Source organism: Gossypium hirsutum, chromosome A13, assembly GCF_007990345.1.
Source record: "Gossypium hirsutum isolate 1008001.06 chromosome A13, Gossypium_hirsutum_v2.1, whole genome shotgun sequence".
Taxonomy (NCBI): Eukaryota; Viridiplantae; Streptophyta; class Magnoliopsida; order Malvales; family Malvaceae; genus Gossypium; species Gossypium hirsutum.
This window is the reverse complement of record NC_053436.1, coordinates 69,895,215-69,919,064: the sequence shown is the minus strand read 5'-3', so window position 1 is coordinate 69,919,064 and position 23,850 is coordinate 69,895,215. Positions and strand designations below refer to the sequence as shown.

General features: G+C 31.4%; 1 protein-coding gene across 50 annotated transcripts; it reads right to left on the bottom strand.

The window, feature by feature from the left end:
- Positions 1-10,572: 10,572 nt before the first annotated feature.
- Positions 10,573-23,491, bottom strand: LOC107893830 (importin beta-like protein KAP120). Of its 50 annotated transcripts, XR_001682989.2 has the most exons (11): positions 23,199-23,473; positions 22,439-23,020; positions 21,072-21,119; positions 20,939-21,006; positions 20,786-20,860; positions 20,614-20,691; positions 20,280-20,521; positions 13,497-13,619; positions 13,186-13,399; positions 12,837-12,948; positions 10,679-11,019 (listed from the first exon to the last, which is right to left on the bottom strand). XR_001682989.2 is itself a non-coding variant. In XM_016818936.2 (5 exons), the coding sequence occupies exons 3-5, from the start codon at positions 13,205-13,207 to the stop codon at positions 10,717-10,719; spliced, it is 390 nt and encodes a 129-aa protein (XP_016674425.1). In that variant the 5' UTR covers positions 13,208-13,399; positions 13,497-13,619; positions 14,550-14,694; the 3' UTR covers positions 10,573-10,716. The 50 variants fall into 50 exon arrangements, 10 of the variants coding, with proteins under 10 accessions (XP_016674425.1, XP_016674428.1, XP_016674427.1 ...); XR_001682987.2 differs by having other exon boundaries at positions 10,573-11,019; positions 20,614-20,860; XR_001682992.2 differs by lacking the exon at positions 20,939-21,006.
- Between the last annotated feature and the right edge of the window lie 359 nt (positions 23,492-23,850).

Below are 23,850 nucleotides of genomic sequence, written 5' to 3'. Positions count from 1 at the left end.
AAAGAAGGAAAAAACCAGCCATTCTTCTCCCTTGTCCAGCCAAAATTCCTAAGCCACAATAGCTAGGGTTTCCAAGCTTTTCAAGCTCATTAGGAAGTGCTCCCAAGCCCCGTTTTTAATGTTCTTTGTAATTTTGAGATTCCGGTAGCTTACTCTCTCCATTTCTACCCATATTTCATGCTAGGGTTCATGTTTAAAAATTTATCCATGCATGAGTTACTTGTATTTTGATGTTTTATGGAGGAATATGAAAGTTCGAAGTGTGTTAAACAACTTTTCCTAGGTGATTTTCATGAAAAACCCCTAAAGGGACCTTTTTGCAAAAGTTGTAAAATGTGTGGTAGAAATGTGAAAATAATGGAAAATGTGGGCTACCATAAGAGCGAAAAGTGTTCAGCTAAGCTTGAGTAAGGTAGAAATTGCATGCGTTTCATTATACGAGCCTAGGGACTAAATCGTAAAAATGTGAAAAGTTAGGGGCAAAACAGTCATTTGGACCTGAGGTGAAATTTAGACTTGAAATGTATAATGTGGAGTGTTAATGATTTATTTTTATTGTTATAGACCCTGAGGAACAAATTTCGGAGGTCGATCGAGGAAAGCGAAAGGTTTTGGAATAACCGAAACACGACACCGAAACGAATACCAGGTAAGTTCGGATAACTTAAAGTAAACACTCAATGTACCTAATTATATGATTTATGAATGCATGATGATTGCATTTATTAATAACATGAAACTCTATGAAATGCATGTTTAAGTATGAATTGTGGTAAATGTCTCGGTTGAGGTTAAAAAGGGAATTTGATTGATAAACCATGATTGACATGTGTAATGAGGTCCTGCATGTGTTGCAGTAAGGATTTAGCCTAGATGGGTAATCCGTTGATCTCATTTATAAAAGGATCTAGCCCGAAATGATGTTTCTTTGAATGGTCGAGCCTCCCGAAAGATATGTGTGCATTATGGATTTAGCCCGGACGGGTAATCTGATTAGGATCTGAATTTAGCCTAGACTGGTAATTTAGATCCAAGCTCAATAAAGATATTTGTCTTTATAAGAGATTTATCCTAGACTGGTAATCCCGACATCATCTTATGAGTTCATAAAATGGGGGATTTAGCCTGGACTGGTAATCCCGCCATAAGATGTGAGGTTCGCGGGAGTGCATATCTGAAACGATCATTGTACGAATTGACGGTAAATGGATATTCCATCGAGATTTCCTAGAAACTCAATGAGATTAATGTGATATATATATACAAATGAGATGCTGAATGATGAGCTCATCTAAGATAACTTTCATAGTGCATTGTTATGTGACTAACTCATTGATTGAGTGTAAGTGATAGGGAAGCCATCCTATGCTCATTGAATTTATTGCCCAATTTGATGTCATGCTAATTACTTGGTAAGTTTGTTATTCAAGCTTACTAAGCATGAAAATGCTTACCCCTCTCTTTTCCCTATCTCTCACAGAGCTCGAAGACTCGTAAAGATTGGAAGACAGTTGGAGAGTCAGCATACTATCAAATAGACTAGCTTTGGTATAAAGACATTTCTAAATTGTTCAATGGCATGTATAGGTTTTTTGAGTATTTTGTTATATCTGTCATTTGATTTGCCAAATGAAGGCTTGTAAAGATAAATCTATCTTTTTGTTTATGGCCATAGAGATCGGCTTGTTTTGAAGTAGGCTATAATCTACAAAATTTCCATGCAAGTTTATAATCATGTGCGATGGTTAAATTCCAATTGGCAATGATTCATAAGAACGAGCCAATCTTGAATGTATTAAAGTGGTATGACAACACATAAATACAAGATAGGAAATAACCTAGCATGCACGAAACCAATGATATGAGGTTTCCATGCAATGAGTTTTTGCAAAGATCATTTATGAAAGCATAATTATGTTTTACTTTGTTTTAATATTCATTAAGTATAAGTGTTAAAAGGGGGTGACCATAGGCTTGGAAAATAGCCTAATAGGGTCTACACGGTTGGGTACACAGGCGTGCGCCTAGGCCGTGTGTGACACACGGGCCACACCTGTGGGCGTGTGGCATGGTCGTGTGTCCCCTGTATCTAAAATGGTAAGTTTGTTAAATGAACACGGGCGTGTGTCTTGGCTGTGTGAATTTAACAGAATGCTCAAGTCTTGGACACGGAGCGATCGCATGGGTGTGTCCCAAGTCACACGGGCGTGTGACACTTCAAGTTAAAAGAAATTTTCCAAGGTGCCCAAAATTTATCAAACGTTCTCGGTTTTGTCCCGCACCGCCTCTAGGCATGTTTTAGGTCTCGAAGGCCTGTTTAAGGGAAATGACATACATATTTGAAAAGTTTTAAATTAGAACGCAACTTAGTGACTTGATTTAATATGTTTATGAATGTGAAATCCCGGTAACGCCTCGAGCCCTATCTCGCCGTCAGTTACGGGTGAGGGGTGTTACAGTTTTGCATTATTAATTATCCAACATGTGTCTTGAGACCTAACTGCCAAAAATGCAACTTTCTCAACAAGCAATTTGATGCTAAAAAATTTCCTAAATCATCACAAAATTGCACCAAACCAAAACACATCCATATAACATGTAAAAAAAGAACAATCAATAACTTAAAAATAATGGGAAACCATGTATCCTATATCAAAATTAATAAGTAGATATTTAAACCCTAGATACACATCTTAATTTCTTAATTACTTAAACGAAGTTACATTTCATCAATTTCTTACACAAGAACCATTTTAATTTACTTTAACTTAATGCACACCTATTAAGCATGTTTAATTGCATTTAAACATCTAATGATCATGTCACTAATTTCACTATGACTAATCCAATTAAACTAACCATTTAACTAAAGTTTACTTACTTATATTTATATTTGCATATGTCATAAGATAAATAAACTCAAAATCACCTAACCATTCAACAAAGGCTTTCATCATTAACATATTTACAAATCAAAATATTATAAAGACTCCAAAATACTTCCTAATAACTTAGATACATGCCATACATAACTAAACATAATAAAAACATTACAACTAATGGATGAGATGAGTGTTGATAGCTTGGATGCTGGTGGGTCACTCTAAAAACCTAACGAGACATGCGTACGAAAACAAACAATTTCATGCATTGAGTACTAAATACTCAATAATACTAACATAATTTTAAGTTAAACATAAAAACTATTAAGATAATAAACAAACTACTAATACAATAAATTGAATAATTAATAAACTTAGAATATCATTTCAATATATCAATTTCAGTATCAAAATCATATTATATTCATTCTATTATATCCATTATTTATGCATTATTTTTAGAATAAGCTTTCATAATCAAAATCTCAAATGACATTCGATTAATCAAAATTAAAATGACATTTCATTATCAAGTCAAAATGACATTTCAATTTCAGAATCAAGATGGCATTTTGATTATTTACTTTTAGCCCTATTAATTGGATGCAGACAAAAGTACGGGTACACAAATTTATCCTCTAATACTCCATAATAAACACTGAAGTGATGACCTAGCATTAATGTACTGATCCATCTTACAATCCATAGAATGTAATGCACCGAAATGCCAAAATGCTCCCACCAATACGTACACGAATCCTCTGGCATCCAACTATATCCTAACTATGTCTAGTATTGTTTAATAGGGTGATTTCATGATTTCATAGTGTCAATACATTCAATATTCTTAGTCTCAACTCATTATCACATGACATGAACATATTATTTTTTCAAAATCATTATCTATTTTGTAGTTTACAAACACATATCAAGTTACATGCTTCTCATCATAATAGCATAATAACTAATCATCATAATATCATTGTGAACTTTGTATATACATACCTCACAAACTTACCCACTGTACCAAAATTCAACAAGGCATAGTCCAACTTAACAAAAGTGTCATTTATTACTACTATTCAATAGATTTAGTTATTTAATTAATTTCATGAAAAGAAGATAAATTATGAAAGTATAAACCATTATCGATAATCCTCGATGATTTTCGCCTTCCCTTTTACTAATCACACATTCAAATTAAATATGTTAAACATTTATTCAATTTAGTCTTTATAAACTCTATTATCTGAAATGTTCATATTTTACCATCTATCCATTCAAATCATGATCTAACTTCGTATTTACACTCTAAAGAGAAGCTATTATTATACAACAATTTCATCCTAAGTTCTAACATTTTCTCTCTCTTAACTTAAGCATTCAACCATGTTTCAATCTAAGATTTTCCTGAATTCAATAATCTAATAAGTGGGCTTTTATTATCTACCTTCATTAATTAAAATTCCAACTAAAATTAAAAGAAATATCCTACTTATGTCCTTGTATAAGTCACGACAATAGAGGACAGAACTTAAGCATTTTTCATTCTTTTTCTTTCTAATGACCGGTTGAAGAAGAGAGTATAATGGACAAATTTGATTTTATCTCTTACTAACATGTTTCAATTATAATTAAATAAAACAATTCACACTAAATCAATGGTCATTAGAGTTTCATGCCAAAATTAATGGCAACCAACAGCTTGGATCTATACATATATTAATTTTGGACTAACTGTTTTTAAGGACTTGGTAAATTGCAAATCAAGGACAGGCAAAAAGTTCCAATCAAATTTCTTTATACTCACCTTATAATTTAATCCCTCTACTAATTTATAAAATAATCTAATCTATTTAATTATTATTTGCTTTTGTTCATTAATCTCGTATTCAACTTGCTACTTCTCAATTTCAAATCTTGAATGACCCAATTTAAGAAATTCAATTTTAAACTAGATTTTTCGACATCAACAAAAATCGAATCATTACATATACTGTATAATAAATAAAATTATTAAACATTTAAATTATTTTATTATTATCTTTTTATCAATTAGAATATAATAGCATACTCGCAACAAAGTGCGGGCATTTATCTAGTATTATTGAAGGTAATTCCGAATTACCCCATTAAGTTTGAAGAAAATCCCTCAAATCCACTTAGATTTATTTGCGAAGCAAATTTTAGATGAAAAGATAATTTTAACCTTATTATTTATTTATTGTTATAAAATAAAGAGAGATGGGGAGAATAAAAAACAAAAAAAAAATATGAAAGCAATAGAGAATGTACTTTATTAATAAAATGGATGATTACAATGCTTCATCAGAGTTTCTATTTATAGGCATAATAAGCATAAAAGAAGTAGAGATCTAATTTTAATAACTATTAGAGTTTAAAGCATATCAAAACTTTATATTGATCATAATGGGCATCCACTTAATAAGATATTCATAACACTCCCCCTTGGATGTCTATTGATAGATAATGTGCCTCGTTAAAACCTTATTAGGAAAAACCCTGCGGGATAAAAAACCTAATGAAGGAAAAAGAGTACACAATCTTCTATTATAAGTTGCCTCGTTAAAAACTTTTACTGGGAAAACCCAATGGGATAAAGCATTGGTTAAAGGAAAAGAGTACAACTTGTTTTTTGACTCCCCCTAATGGCAACATTACATTACATCTTTGAGTCGACGCATTCCAATCTTTTATAGTAGTCTTTCAAATGTTGAAGTTGGCAATGCCTTAATAAAAAGATCTACTAAATTCTCACTAGAACGAATTTGTTGAACATTTATATGACTTCTTTTCTCAAGATCATGAGTGAAGAATAATATTGGTGAAATATGTTTCATTCTGTTACCTTTGATATAACCATCCTTCAATTGATACATGTTGCATTATCTTTGTATAAGATAGTTGACATCTTTTCCTGTAAAGGTAAATTACATATCTTCTAGATATGTTGGGTCAATAACCTTAGCCAAATACACTCTCGACTTGCCTCATGCATTGCAATTATTTCTGCATGATTTGAAGAAGTAGCAACTAATGTTTGCTTTGTTGAATGCCATGATATGGCAATACCCCCCACATGTAAATAAATATCTTGTTTGAAATCGACCTTTTTGTGTATCTAATAAGTATCCAGCATCAGCATAGCCAACTAATAGGGATTTTGAATCATTTGAATAAAATAACCACATATCAATAGTCCCTTTGAGATATCTAAATACATGTGTAATTCAATTCCAATGTCTACATGTCGGAGAAGAACTAAATCTTGCTAACAAGTTTATAGCGAAAGTTATATCAGGTATTGTGTTGTTTGCAAGATACAACAATGCCCCTATGGCACTTAAATACGGTACTTCGGGACTAAGAAAATCTTCACCATCCTCGCAAGGACGAAATTTATCTTTATTCGCATGTAATGATCGTACAACCATCGGAGTACTTAATGAGTGTGTTTTATCCATGTAAAATTACTTTAATATCTTTTTTCATATAAGTTGATTAATGAACATGAATTTCATCTTTTAAATGCTTAATTTGTAAGCCAAGATAAAACTTTGTTTTTCCAAGATCTTTCATATCAAATTCTTTCTTTAAACAATTTATTGTATTTTAAAGCTTTTCAGAAATTCTAATAATATTTAGATCATCAATATAAACATCAATTATAAAAAAAAATTTGATCCAAACTTTTTTATAAAGATATATGGCCAAATTGGATCATTTTTGTAACCTTTTTTTAACAAATATTCACTAAGACAATTGTACCACATACGTCCAAATTGTTTTAATCCATATAAACTCTTCTTTAATCTGATCGAGCAATTTTCTCAAGAAACTCTATATCCTTTTGGGATTTTAAATCCTTCAGGGATTTTCATATAAATTTCACTATCAAGTGTACCTTTTAAATAGGCTGTAACAACATCCATTAGATGCATATCAAGTTTTTCACGTACTGCCATACTAATAAGATATCTAAACATGATTGCATCCACTACAAGAGAATATTTCTCTTCATAATCAACGTCAGGCCTTTGTGAAAATCCTTGTGCTACAAGTCAAGCTTTATATCTTACGACTTCATCAATTTCATTTCGTTTTCGCAAAAATACCCATTTATATCCTACCAGCTTTACACCTTTAGGTGTTTGGACTACATGTCCAAAAACTTCACGTTTAGAAAGTAAATTCAATTCTGCTTGAATTGAATCTCTCCATTTTGACCGATCTTTTCTATTTTTACATTTCTCAATAGATTTAGGCTCACGATCCTCATTTTCTTTTATTATTTCAATAGCAATATTATAAGCAAAATTGTTATCGACAACTACATTTTTTTTTGGTTCCATCTTTTTCTTGTATTGACATAACTTATCGAGATCTCTTTATTTTCATCATTTTCATTTTCACTTTTAGGTACCTGAATCTCTTATTAAGTTTTATAATTAGTTATGTCATGGGTCTCTTTAGGAACCCCCGCCTCCACTATATGACCATTTTGAATGTTTTCTCCTTTACTTTTATGAGGATTTTTATCTTTGGAACCGACTGGTCTTCCACGCTTCAAGCATGAATTTACTTTCTTTTGCACTAACAGTTTGCCTTATTAGGCCATCAATTCGTATTAGAGCATTTTCAGCTGGTATGTGAGATTTTAATGAATCTGGCAGTTGATTTGTAAAATGAATCATCTGTTGAACTTCTGGTTCATATTGCTTTGTACGAAGATCTTAGACATTGATAATTCATTTCAAGTACTTTATTAATCCAGCTTTTTATCCTTTTCCCCTAATGTTGGGAAAAATGACAACTCATGCCATAATTAAATCTCGAATTAATAGCTCAAAAATATTATAAGGAGACTCATATAAATATACATTTCCAATCTCTTATTATGATTCATCTTTGTGCTTTGTGGTGAAGTAGTTGGAACATATACCGCATATCCAAAAATTGTAAGATGCAAAATATTTTACTCTTAACCAAAAATCAATTATAATGGGGAGTATTTATAATTTATTAGCTTGATACGTACATGTAAATCTCATGCTGAAATAAGAATTTTTGTTCTCATAAGTAATGGTTTAGCTATTAGTTAGAGGCGTTTGATAAACGATTCAGCTAAATCGTTTTATAAGTGAACATGAGCTATATGATGTTTAACTTTTATCACAATTAACATGCAATAATCATTGAAAGCTTGTGATATAAACTCACCAACATTAGCAAGATGAATTGTTTTAATTGTATAATCTAAAATTAACCATTTAAACAAGCAATCCTGCAAGCGACAGATTGCGAGTTGATAACGCATGTGATTATTTTTGTAGATGCATATACCAAAATCATATAATATCAAAACCATCCACATGGTGGATAAATGAGCCCATATTTATTTCAGAAATGTAAGACATTAAATCTTAACTTTAGCTAGTGAGTTTCTAAGAATCAATTTTCATTGAAAACAAACAACAAATGAGAATTCTTTAAATTAAAGAATCTTCTGGTTCTTTAATGAATGTCCATATGAATTCTCAATTAATTTTTACATCATTATGATCCAGGAAAGTAATACATGCATGTGTATTAGTAAACTTCTAGTTTACTTTAACATATGGTTCAATTGTACTAAATTGTAACAAATTGATAATTTTATTATCATTCCTTTTAATTTTTATCAACATATAAGTACTATTGTGACAATTACTACTGGAAATGTCTAAATCAATGTGAAGTCTATAATACCACTAAGTCAATAAATATAATTTCTAAATAATTATATGCAATATTCGCTTCAGGGAATATGCCAAAATCTTCAAATGCACAAAAATCTATTAATAGCAAACTTTGAGAGTGAATCTTATTTTCCAGGTATACAACAGGTACATAACCAATGACTTTTCATACATAAGTTTTCTCTCTTGCAAGTTCTCATCAGTTATATTTTACCACATAATTTTAATTGAGAATTTATTTTGAATATTGTAGAGTTATACTCACAGTTTTTTTAAAAAATGCAACTTTAGGTGCATCCAACCATAATAAGCTTTATATAAAATCATCATATTCTATTACTCATGAGTAGATCTTTCACAATCAAATATTTTGCTTTCAACACTTTAATGGGGATGATGACAAAAGAAGATCACTAAGATTATAAAATAAATATAAATTAATAACCCAATTCCTTATTTTTATTCATATGAAATATAATATTTTCCTCATTCACAATCTCAAATGAGATCCATTACAAATATCTTTTTAAAAGTAATGCATTAAATCACAAATTTTGTGCTTTGTAGATATTGATATATTAGCTCTTCTGGAGCTTTCAACTAATTTTGTACTATCAGATATTAGAATAATCACTACAGGAGAACAGACTTTTAGCGGCGTTTTTTTGGCCTTTAACGGCGTTTTCACAAGCGTCGCTAAAGATCATGATTTTTAAAGGCTTTTTTTCACAAGCGCCGCTAAAGACCATGACCTTTAACGGCGCTTTTCTCGCAAATGCCGCTAAAAATTATGACCTTTAGCGACACTTTTCTCACAAACGCCGTTAAAAATCTTAACCTTTAGCGGCACTTTTCTCACAAACGCCGCTAAAAATCATAACCTTTAAAACATTTATTTTATTTTAATTAAATAATATTTATTTCGCCGCTAAAAAGCATAACCTTTAAAAAATTTATTTTATTTTAATTAAATAATATTTATTTCTACATTAAATATTATATTATGTTTAATTTTTGAACTTTAAACTATATACTTTTAAAGATAAATAAAAAATATTAATTAAATTAAATTTTCCATTGAAATTTAAACTTCAAAACTAAATATAAAAATTAATGAATTTAAATTTAATACATAAACATTGATTCAATTTGTAATTTAATACATAAAAAAAACACACACACACACACAAAGTATTACAATATTTAAAACAAAATTCATCTTAGTGAGAATATAATGCCATATCATCATCACCTCTCATTAATCAAAAAAAAAGATCAGAAAAGAAGAAGAAACAATATACAACAAAGGGCTAGTTCAAGCTTAGATGAAGCCAAAGTATTGCAATGCCAGCATATATAACTTAGTGAAGTACTTTGATCTTGATCTTGGTTAAGACTTGCTCCAGCAATAAAGAAAATTGTTAAACGGAATCTCGATCATTTGACTGAGCAAAACAAAGAAATTAGCTATACCATTTACTATAATAAAAGTGAAATCAGTAAAATTTAGAGTCAAAATTTTTTAATATTTTTCTTTTGGTTTAAAACTCAGTTTTTATGATTTTTTCAATATTTTTCTTGTCAAATTTACTGTTAATATTATATTTGAAGTTTGTATCTATCTCTTTCAATAATATTACCTTCAAAATTTAAACATACATTCTCTTTTTAAAATGTAATATAGGTTATCACTTCACTCTATTTTTTTATCTATCAATTCAAGTTTTTATGACATAGGCAGAATCAAACTAAAAATCTTCTCATAAAATTAGCTACCTATAATTGTTTCAAAGCTACAACTTAGGGTAAGTCAGTTTCCATATGACTAAATAGTAAACAGTAACCAATCTGAGTTAAAAAAGAAAAAATATATAAGGGAAAAATAATAGATAACCAGATGAGAAGATTTATATCTACACAAACCTCCTTAATAACAAGAAAAACATAAATCAGCATTGAATCCTTCACCAGACACCAAATTCTCAGAGTATACTAATAATAACACACTTAAATACAAATAGAACTTTATGGAAAAGGTTAGAAAGAATAGCCATCAATCATTCAAAACTAAGTTATTACAAAAAAAGGCATCTATGTAAGCCATCTAGGACGGCTATCAAACCACCGAAACATGAAGAGAAAATGTTCAAGATCAGGAAACAAAAAGCAATAGTATTAATTAGAGCACAAATGCCATATTTCTTAACTCCATTCATTCTAGTTTGATCACCAATCAACTTTAGGAGGAACGGCAACAAGTCTGGCCAACTTTCTGGCCAGTCGTAGACTGCAATAGCTGCTACAGCCATACTGACTGATATGCAAAGTTTTCTATTAGGATCATCCAAAGTTGATAAAAGTAGTCCGCGGATAACTGCCTGACAATATAATCATGATTGATTTAATATGGAGGTAGACAGGGTATATTAAACACAAGATGTTTACAACATGTTGATTACTAGCTACATTTAAAGGTGGAAAACCCATTCATATGTTTCATCTCAAAATTTAAAGTGAAAATTAAGATAGAGAAAGAAAGCCAAAAGATATGTGTATGTTTGTGTCTAGAGCAGCTCAATAGCAGGTAATAACAAGAGGAAAAACATTTTTTAATACTTATTGGTAACCATGTATATACATATATTAAACTCATAACCATACAACGATAAGAAAAGAAAATTTTGACTTCCTAGTTTCTCACAATAACTTCTCTTATATATTTCAATCTTTTAAATATCTTTGTGATCTGGACAGTCAAATTATAAAATGGTTGCTGCCGAAAAAATCACAAATCAAACACCAATGCAAGACATGAACTCAAATAGCTTATGAGCAACATGAAATAATCTGCATCATGTGACTAATCATTGGCAGCAAGACGTGTTAGCACAAAACAAGTGGCCCTATGTAAGAAATGGACCATGTCACCGCAGTATTTAGATTTCGGAAACCGGGAATTTGGGATCCCTTCATTGTTCAGATCAGGCTGGACAATCACTTGTAAGTATGGTGAAAAAGCCAAAAATATAACTTATTTGGGTTTCAGCATTCTCAGACCAGAAAGATCTTAGAAAGGTTGCCATAGACATGTTTTGCTATCATCCTTAACATACAAATAACAGAGAAAGCATTGATCCGGATGAAGATCCGTCAGCAAAAAAACTCGATTTCAAGGACAAACATAGCCGAAAACCGAAACTCATAAACAAGTCTACCAAATAGCTCGAACAATGATCAAATTCAAGGTTTTGAGAACTGATTTTGAGGGAAAAAGAACAACAGGCAACATACAGGACACAGCAAAACATTCAACAATTCTAAAACAAGTTATTGATGTTCCATTTCAGGGCTTAAAAAACTCATCAAAAATTTAAGAATAAAAAAGGGTTCTCCCTTTACCTGATGCATGAGAAAGGTCTTCAAGAAGAAGAGGCAAATATCATTATTTGTTTAGAAAAATCCTACAAATTCAACAGATAAAATTCCAGATAAAGTGGAACTTTATAGCACTTTGCTTCAATGGAGATGAAAATGATGGGATTGACCTTGTATTCAACTAATTAAATACCAATCCTAAAGCAAATATACCTATTCCAAACACTTTAGATTATGCGGTTAGGTATGATTAAATAATCAACGAAGCACAAGGAAAAACACCCAAGAAAGAAGTAAAAAACAAAACCAAAATTGTAAGAAAAAAAGAATAAACAAACAAACAAAGAATACCAAAATAAGGATATATATATATAATATAATAAATGGGTAACTTCAAAGGGCTACAAGAATCTGAACAGATCAATATTCCATTATGACCCAAGTTGTAATAATAAGAGAAGAAAGAAAAAGACCAGACATGAAAAAGCAAATTCAATTTTCTAGTGAGAAACTCACCCTCAAACTGAAACTGAAAGGGTGTTCTTTTTTCTTAAATTGTTTATTGCGACTTTGTGTGTTTTTCTTCTATCTCATAAAATGAAAAACAGGTTTTATTTATTTTATTTTGTTTGTTTTGTCATAGTCTGCATGTTTATACGATAAGAAAATATCTTTTAAATATCTTCTCACAATAACTTCTCTTATATATTTCAATCTTTTAAATATCTTTCTGATTTGTGATTTGTGATTTTTTCTGCAGCAACGATAAGAGAATGACTTGAATGAAACCAGATCCTTAACCCCAGAAAAGAAAGCATACCTTTTCAATTGACAAAGTTTTAAACGAGGAAGACCTTGCAACAGAAGGAGCTGAATACCTTTCTTCTACTTACAGCAAAGATAGAAAGAAACTAAGAAAATTTTCGATTGATCTGCAGATCGAGAAATTTTGGTTTCAAGATTTTGCAGAGAAGTTGATATATAGCAAAACTAGAGTAGTTAACAGTATCCTACATCTATCAGTGCGTCCAAATTTTTAAATATGAATGATTTCGAGTTAGTCTCTAAGTTTTTTGGAATTAAAAAAGGAAAAAAGTATAATTTGTTAGTATAATCATGTACAAGTTTCTTTCAGAAAACATTTGAAAAATAAAAAGGGATGCAATTACCATGGACGAATATCACTTCCATTTGCTCGCAATATGTTCTCTCGCATTGCCAAACCAGTAATTAATACATATCATACACTCAGCGTTAATTCAAGAAATGCACTACAAGCAAGAAGAGAAGCCTTAAGTTCTCAACTTCAATAAACCAGTAACTTATGCTTTACCTGCTACTTCTGTCATCAATACAAATCTGTACAGTTAAGGCAGATAAAACCTACAGAACATCATAAGAAACTGTTAAACACAACAAATGCCAAGAGACAAAAGAAATAACACAACAGTAGCAGTAAGGAAGCGCGAATTTGGCCGACCTCTTACTTTTGGCTGCTGAAGATAAACATGAACACCTTCCTTGTCCGCTTGCCGTTTCAGTTCGGCTGCCTCTTTTAAGAGAATAGCTGCTATTCTGTTTTCAGTTTCCAAATCCATTTAAGCTGCAATAGAAAATTAAACCCGGATGAATTTAACAGATTTCTCATTGAAAACACAAATTTGAACAGATAAACGCAAAAAAACTATCAAAACCCATTAAAAAGCTATGATCAAATATAAAAACTAGGCTCTCTTGATTTCTCAAAAAAAAACCCAGAGATTTAGCATGGAAGACTAACAGCCCCAACACCAAATATAAACAACATAAAATTTTAATTATCCAGGCCATAGCTCAATACATTTATCCTAATCGACAAGCATCGGCACAGGAAAAAAAATCCCTTTTTCATTATCCTCAAAACCCAATTAAAAACCAGTAGTTCACATCGAAAAAACCCCCAAATATGAAATTAAAACCCCTTTTTTTTTGCCTCACAAACAACTTGAACAATAAGATTTCTAAGCAAAATAAACATCAAGAACAATAAAATCAGTAAACTTACCCAATCAATTAAACGGCTAATGCGAAATCCAAAATCCAAAATCCCGTTTGTTTACAGAGAGGAAAAAAAAAGTAATTTCTCGGTAATCAAACAGAGAAAGAAAAGAAACAACTACCTGAAAATTATATCAACCAAAGTAAATTAAAGAGAAGGAAAATATTTTTTTTTTATTTTAAAAAAGAGGATTAGGAAAACGGGGTAAAAACACTTGCTGTTTAATAGTTTTTTGAGTGACTATTTTCTTCATGCCAGCAAATTTGGGGGCCTTTTTTGATTTTCCCATGGCTGTAGATTGAAACTTATTACAACAAAAACCCAAAAAATAAAAACAGGAAAAGATAAAGGCCCAGATGGAAATCTGAAAATTTAGAACAAAGTGAAGTGGAATGATGCAATGGGTCAATGAAAAAGAAAGAGCATGACAGTTTCAGATCAGTGGAGCACAAGAATGCAAGAAGAATTCGAGATTTTTAAAAGAGAACTATTTACCTGGGAAAATTGGAAAGTAGCAAAAGTGGCAGAGAGAAACACCTAAAGGGTTTCGAGGATACCGATTTAAGGGGGGAAAATTAAGGGCTTCAGGTGGAAATTTGGGGATAAAACGGCGTCATTTTTTTTATTGCATTTTTTTAGGGTATTTTTTATAAAAAGGCCACTCATCTCTATTTTATATTTTATTTTTATTTGTTATCAATGTTTTTATTTATTTATCAATATTTTTTAAATCTAATATTTAAATATATCAAATGGTTTAGATTAACTATTTTTTAAAATAAAAGTATTAATTGGTTGTATAAAATTTCATCATTTAACAAATATCGAGTAAAGCTTAAATCCTAAACCATTTAATATATATAAAGTTTATCTATTATCTCTTAAATAATTTAAACTATAATCATAATTTTAAGATATTAAAATTAAAATTATCTCTTTTACAATTATATAAGAAATTATTTAATATATAAATTAAAAAATACTAATTAATCTAAATTCATAATCCCTAAACTCTAAACCCTAAAATTCTAAAATATAAACCGTTAACCCTAAACACATAACCCCTAACCCTTAAACCTTAAACCCCAACCCTTAAACCATAATCCATAAACTTTAAAATAGTAACTCATAAACCTTAAAACCTTAACCATATACCGTAAACCGTAAACCCTAAACTATAATGATTAATTGTGTAACGCCTCAATTTTTGGGCCTGGAAGTATTGGGCCTTGAGTCTGGGTTCGGGTGGAAAATGGCCCGAATAATTTGGATGTTATTATTATTTCATATGTTTAGTTTAGTAATTAAATAAATTACGAAGGGTTTATAGTGTGGGAAAAAAGGCCCAAGAGTAAATTTATTTCGAGGCAATTCCTGAATTTTAATTTTGCGAGAGAGGGTTCTGGCGATATGGGCTTTTAAAGTTGAGGTGGTAAAATAGGACACAAAAAGATCCGTGGTAAAGTGGCATGTGGCGCCACCTAGGTGTTTGGGGAGTGACATGTGGATGTTTAGGGGGAGCCAGAGTTCAAGTCACAAGGTAAGCGTGTTGTTACTTTTATTTTTTTGTGTTAGATCCCCTGAGTGCCGAATTCTTCCTTCTCTTCTCCTCTCTTCTTCTATTTTATTTTTCTCCTTCTTTTCTTCTCTAGCCGAAACATTCCTACCATTCTACTCATCTCCTCTTTCATTCCCATTCTTTTCTAAACCTCTATAGCCGATTGCCATAAAAGCCGAAATCCCAAAAGTTATTTCTTGTGCCGATTTCTTCTAGCTAAAATCCTCCTATTTTTTTCATCTCTTTTGGTCAATTTTCACATCCTCTAAACCTCAATCCCTGTCGGCAATACCACTGCAAAACCACCATACCAAATCATCTTCTACTTCACAGTTCCAAAAGCCGAAAACACCATAGTTTTTAGGGACATATAGCCGAATCTTTAGATCTCTAAGATTCGATTTTTGCTAGTGTTTAAGGGCTGGATCTGCATCAGATCTGAGTAGAAACTGAATTGGAATCGTTTTGGTTGAAGAACCTGTGGTAAGTATTCAGATCTATTCTTTATTTCGAGTTTTAGAAAAGCTGAAATCCCTAAAGGCATAGGGAGGCTGTCGAATGGAGCTTAAGGCTCTAAGGGTTGTAACAATTGATTTGTTTTTGTGTTAGTGTGATCTAGAGGCTGTTGATGGAAGGCTTGGACAAGTGGAATGACTAGATCGAGATCTAGTCACTAGTTTTGGCGAAGGTAGGATCTCAAGGGCCATATGTATTGATGGCCGATTATGGTAAGTAAGTTTATGATGTTTGCCATTATACTTTGGATCTGATATGTCTAGTGACCGATTGTAGGATATCGTTGGAGATTTCAGTAGCAGTTGTCGCAAATCAGGTGTGTAAACACACCCACTAGTAGACTAGATCGGCAAAAGCAGAAAAGCCGAAATGCCGAAAAGCCGGCATTTCAAGAACTTGCGAGCGTACGAACGCTCGTGGGATTGTTTGTATTGATAATTTTGGTAAATTCAACAGTAAGATTGAAAAGTGCGTAATTTCGTGCACCTCAGTGAATTTGGGCTTCGATGGGCCGAAATTGAGTAATGGGTTAACGGGCCCATTTCGGTAAAAAACGTCCGGTAAGTATTCTGAAGGCACGTTAATAACTGTAATGAGCATGAAACCCTAAAAAGACTGATAAAATTACTAAAATACCTCTATAAGATAGAATTACCGTAATACCCCTAAAGGGGTAAGTTTACGATTATGCCCCTCGAGGGTAAATAACTATTCTTACGCTATAATCTAACTGTCTTTCTGAAGCATGCCTTGTTAATTATATATATTCTGCATACATGTCATACTGCATGGGGTTGGGTTTTGTTATGGAGGAAGAACCCGTTCTGGTGGTTGTGCCACATATTCTGATATAAGTAGCTTTGCTGCGGATTATAGTTAGTGCCGCAACCGGTGCTAACACTGTAAGTGTAGGGATAGAGTGGGTGATTTATTCCCCACAGGAAGTGTAGGGATGGACGGAGGTAAGTGCAGGGTTGGATGGGGTTATCATGCATTAATCATATGAGACTATTTTGTTATGGGCCAACTATATTGAAATGGGCCCAACTGTGTTAATATGGGCAAGGCCCAATGTATCTCGACTTGTAATAGGGCTATGGCCCAGATTGATACTGTCATGGGCTAGGCCCAGTATACTCTGATACTGTAAGGGGCTATGGCCCAGATTAATATTGATATGGGCTAAGGCCTAGTTAACTTTGATTTCTGAATAGGGCTTAGGCCCAGTAAAGCTTGAACTGATTTGGGCTCTGGTTGGGATACTTTGCACACTGAGTTTTCCAAACTCACCCCCTTTCTCCCATCTTTGCAGGTGAGCCTTAGATCGATGGACTTGGAGCTGAAGGGATTCAGAGTAGCCATGTGGACTGTTTAAAATAAGTGTTTATACCTTCGCTTTTATTTTAGATTATTTCCTTTATGTTTTCGGGTTTTTAATTTGTAATAAGGCCGTTTTAATTATTTTTAATTGTTTTAGTATGTTTTGTTAGCTTAATTATGATATTGTTTTAATCGTATGAAATTGAATAGCTCTAGGGAGCGTTTTAAAAAGGTTACTTGTTTTCAAAATATCGCAATAACAAAGCAAAGCTTCCGCAACAAAAACGTTTTCAAAATTAATAACCTCTTCAAATGGTTTTAAACGAATTGGTTTTCCATGAACATTCACTCGGTTAAAGTGTGGCAATGGTGGTGTGCATGTCTAGGATTGGATCCGTGGAGAGCTAGGTACTTAAGCAGTCTAATAGACTCACTTCCTCTTTCTTGGCATCTTACCTGGTGCACAGCTTTCATTCACTTTAATCTATAACGAGGATATTCTTTAACCACTAAGAAAGACTTTAGATAAAACATGACTTTTCTAGTAACGCTTCAATATGACACGCCGATTCGGTCGTAACGTCTGGGCCAAGTTTGGGGTGTTACAAATTGATTCAATATTTTTAAATTAATATTATCTCTTTTACAATTATATAAGAAAATATTTATCATATAAAATAAAAACACTAATTAACTAAACCCTAAACTCCTAATCCTTAATCACTAAACCATAAACCCTAAATCCTAAACATAAACTCTTAATCCTAGACCCCTAACCCATAACCCATAACCCATAAACCTTAAACCCCAACCCTTAAACCATAATCCCTAAACCCATAATCCATAAAAGTTAAAATAGTAACTCATAAACCTTAAACCCTTAACCATATGCCATAAATCGTAAACCCTAAACTATAATGATAATTAATTCAATATTTTAAAATTAATACTATCTCTTTTACAATTATATAAGAAAATATTTAACATAAGATGTACATCAACATCCATGTGATGTTTTTTAGGGTTTAAAGTTTTAAGGGTTATAGTTTAGTGTTTAGGGTTTTTAAGGTTTAGGGATTTAGTGTTTTAGGGGTTATATAGATTAGTGTTTACTATTTTTTTGGGGTTTAGGATTTTAAGGTTATATGACTTTTAGCGGCGTTTTACTGAAAGCGCCGCTAATGCTCTAGTTTTTAGCGGCATTTTACAGAAAGCGCCACTAATGCTCTGATTTTTAGCGACATTTTACCGAAAGCACAGCTAATGCTTTGATTTTTAGCAGCGTTTTACCGAAAACGCCGCTAATGCTCTGGTTTTTAGCGGCGCTTTACCAAAAATGCCGCTATTGCTCTGTTTTTAGCGGCGTTTTACCAAAAAACGCCGCTATTGCTCTGTGTTTTATAATTTTTACGGCGTTTTTTGATAAAACGCCGCTAAAAATGCCGCTAAAGCCCTATTTTCCTATAGTGAATATTTGTTTGTTTCAGTACTAAATAAGATAAATATTTTCTATCTGTAATGATAAAATTCATTACTACATTTTCATATCCTTCCTCAGAATATTAACAGAAATAAAATATTTTCGCATACGCCACATATGTGGCCAATAATATTTCATATCACTTTGATAACATAAATTATCTTTACCCTTTGAAGAGTTATATTGAGAACTCTCATTGTTCTCTTATTTATTACTATATTCCCACTTTTAGGGGTCCATAATTATATCTTTTATTTTCTTTATACTTGCATTCACTTCAGGGAATATAACAAATCTGATAGGACAGACTTCTAAACACCTCTATTGATTTTTTTATTACTACACCAAAACAGGTTTTTAGTGGCGCTTTTTTTTGCCTATAAGCACCGCTAAAACTTGCGGCGTTTATATGGAAAAACGCCGCTATAGAACATGACCTTTAGCGACGTTTTTTTCGAAGAACATGACTTTTAGCGTCGTTTTTCTGCAAATGCCGCTAATGAACATGACCTTTAGCGGCGCTTCTCCTACAAATGCCGCTAAAAGAACTTGACCTTTAAAAAAATTATTTTAATTAAATAATATTTATTTCTATGATAGATATTATATTATGTTTTATTTTTGAAATTTGAACTTTAAACTATTTACTTTTAAAGATAAATAAAATATTATTTAAATTAAATTTTCTATGAAATTTTAAATTTAAAACTAAATATAAAAATTAATGAATTTAAATTTACAATTTAAAATAATAAATTAATAACACAATTAAAATCCAAAAGTTAGAACTCAAGTTATCTTAAATATTAAAATAAAAATAAAAATAAAAATTTAGAATCAAAACTAAAATAAATAATAAAAATTGGATTAAATATAAAGATATCAATAAAAATAAGATATTATAATGAAGTTACTTAAATGAAATAAGTATTGAAATCATAACCATGTAAACTATAAGATTTGAATATACATTCCCATGTGAAGATTATTTAAATTGATCAAGCTGCTAATGAATATTCTCTTTTCTAAGTCAAAATTTCAATTCGTGTTTTTCTTCTTTCAACTCAAATAAAAATAAAATGTTGAAAACAAAACAATTAAATAAGAAAATAGAATAATTAGTTGACACGAGATTATTATTAAGTATATGCAAATATGCAAGTAGACGATTACAAAACTAGGTGTAATTTTTTATCAACTAATTAGTTGATCCTACTGCAGGCAGACTCGGGCAGCTTAACTAACATACAAACATAAGGCACTCTCATACTTTTTGCACATAAAATATCTGAAACTCACACCTGAATCCGATTAACATAAGAGATAAGCAACGGTGAAGTATGATAATCACCTTAGCAGATAGAATTTGATGGTCAGATTCGACCATTCCTTTTGAAAAAGCACCAACTGGTTCGAGGTTAAGTAAAGAAGGGACCTCGTAAAAGCTACATTTCTCAAAAGCCTCTTCTATTAAAAGCACTTGGAATTGATATAGATTTGTTCCATGCTTTGTTTCAAGGTTCTAACCATTGAAGCCTTTGTCCTATTACCAAAGAACGTCCCTATTTCCTTCATTTTCTTAGATGAAGCATACTGTCAAAGCATTAAAAGATGTAACAAAGTTAAAAACACAACAAGCCTCAGAGAAATCTAAAGATTGTAATAGATACGACAAGGACACAAACCGACGATACGATTGGACCAACAAATCGAGTTAATAGAAACCTAGATCCATAGGTTGTCCAGATTTTATCCCAGTTATTCTGTTTTTGGCAATTAAAAAGAAATTAACTTCAGCTAAACAAAAAGAACAAGACCAAGAGTAAGAGTGTTATGGAGTGGTGGTGGTTTTATTACTTTGAGCCATTTCCAAGCAACTTCACATCCTTTTTTACTAATAGCAAGTCCAAATACAGCATCTTGTTTGTAAACCTAAACAACATTGAAGATTGAAAATTTGGTTTTTTATAAAAGACAAATTGCTAAGTTTTGAACCAGGAATTCTAATACCTTGGAGGACAATACAAAGTTTAAAGCTTCATAAACTACACTCTTATCAAGACAAGATGCTAATGAACCTACAAACAGAGGGAAAAAATATTATAGATTTGAATAGTCTGCTAGTATCTAAAGGATTTTTTACCTAAAATCCAGATTACTCTCGCCTTGTTTTGGGTCCCAACCGAAGTTCCTGTAAGAAAATTACAACGACAACAGGTTTGGTTTTGGTCATTACAAACTTCAATATCTGAATAACTTATGCAGCAGCATGCAGTAGTATATATGATAGAATAAGATACACTAGTCCAGTATGTTATTGCAGAAGTAGTTGAAAAGGCTGTGCATAATATGTACTTACAACATACAAAATAATGTAACATGAAACCCAAATCCGCTAACTACAAAATTTTAGGAAAAGAGAGAACAACTTAATATTTCGGTTAATTTGATTGGTTTTCGTTAACGAAACAAAATTAACCTTTAACATTTTTTCAATGGATAATTCTACATATCCAACCAAAATATCATAACAAATCAAAATCTAGAAGCACAAGAGTTGAAATTATCCCTTGTTACTAATCAATTATTAGTGAAAAGAATAGCCTACTGTCAAATTCTAAAAGAATAATTATCAGCTTGGAATTAAGAAAGCATTAGACTTCAAACAGTAAACATACTTTCTTTGAATTATGTCCCTTGATAGTTTGTGGAGATAAAAAAATTAGCATTTAATAGTCCTTAAATGATTTAACCATCAAGTCATTATGTTAGCACTAACCAATTCTCAAGAACATCCAGATTATTAACCAAAAAATGCTATGACCTAAGCATTGATGGTGCAAAATAAAACTTGTAAAGTGATTTGAAGAATGCATATTGCTCCATCAAAAAGGCCTTTTAGGAGAAGATAGGCCTAGATCAAGAGCCATGGAAAGTACCTACTATATACGATATTAACGCAAAAAAAAGCTTTTGCAAAGATCCTGAGAACACTATTGCTCTCTCAGAAACATTTCAATTACAGATACACCCAAATCTAGATTCAAGGAAAAAAAATTAATACAATGTTATCTTGGTATAAATAACCCTAATACCAAACCAGAAATTAAGTCCAAAAAAATTGATCAATTCCACATTATATAGCAACAAATTATAAATTGAAAATAAAGATTTGACATTTTGACCATTAGAAACACAACTTGATAACAAAATTAGAGACTTTGGTCACTTATGAAGAGTACGATACTATGTATATTATTAGCACATATGACCACTTCCATCAAGTACACAATTATGATATAGTTAGAATATTATTGAATTTTCATGAACAAAGAGTAATTACAAACAACAATAGCATAAATAGTACAATGTTTAAATCATTTCCACAAAATGATTGAATTTTAAAATATTAAAAGAAAGGAGAATCTTGCATCCATTCTTTATTAATTTAAGACAACCTAAACTATGCCTATCACTGTAACATTGGAAGGACAGGAAGAGATCACTCACCTGGAAACCTCCCATCATATATGCCTTCCCCACTAGTTCCTAGAAAAAGTATAGTTAAAATATCAATGTGCTTTTCAAGAGAAACTTCAACCAGCAGTCACATAGATGGCAACCCTTAAAGAGATTTTATCTAAAGTAATGTGCTTTTCAAGAGAAACTTCGACCAGCAATCACATAGATGGTAACCCTTAAAGAGATCTTATCTAAAGTAAAATCAATTAACAGCTGCAAAAAATTAAAATAAAAGTCCTCTTTGCAAAAAAATGCATATCATCTTTTCTTAAAAATCACCACCCTGCATAACAAACATAAGATGTTAGTCCACAAGAAAAAAGACATTTATATGCAAAAAAATGGGTTTGACACAGCGAAATTTAGTAAAATTTTGAGGATTCACGACATGGTAAATACAACATTAAAAACTACATCACAAGAAAAGCATTCGTGACCATCAGCCCTGTTTCCTACAGCATAAACGATAGTAACTGACTAAACGACATTCCGCTTCTAAGCCATGTTCTACAAGAAACAGTTAGTGGAAAATCCTGAATAGTAGCTTGATTCATCATTTCATCATCATCCCTATATTTCACCAAAAACAAAAGAATATTAGCACCGTAAAAAAGGAATTACTAATTGCACCGAATCAAGAATGAAGTAACTCGAAATAAGTTAAAACTTTTGCATTGAAATAATATTAGAAAATTGGGGGAACCACAAAACCCTAATTAAATCTAAAGGAATCAAACCAACTTTTTACCTTAAAAAACCCTCAAAATCTATGTGAGAGGACGTATTTAAGAACAAATAACAGAGCTTTGAGATCAAAGGAAAAAACCTAGAAAGGAAAAAACAACAAAAAAAAGAAATTTCTATATGCCAAAAAATTGAATATAAGATTTCATCTAGTAGAAAGAATAAAACAACATAGAGCAGAGAATATAGAGAAATTTTGAATTAAAAAAAAAAAAGGAAAGAAGACCCACGAGCTAGAAGAAAAGACAGACAAAGGAGAAAGAGACTTGAAGGAAATCTATAACTGGGAAACAAAAAAACTAATAAGAAATAAATAAGAAAAAGGGATTTAATAATAGGGCTACTATTATAGATTTTTATATGCCAAAACGGCACCGTTATAATAAAAGTAAAAAGATATTTACGGCGTTTATGGGAAAAATTTTTAGCGGCGTTTATAAAAAAATACCGTTATTGCTTTACCTTTTGCGGTGTTTATGAAAAAAAAGTCGCTATTGCTTTACTTTTTGCAGCGTTTTTGTGCTTTACCTTTGTAGCGTTTTTGATTCAAACGCCACTAAAAATGCTGTTAAAAACCTGTTTTGCTGTAGTATATTTCATACTCACCATCGTAAACATACATGGTTTTTAAATCAGAATCTATCGATTCATGTTGT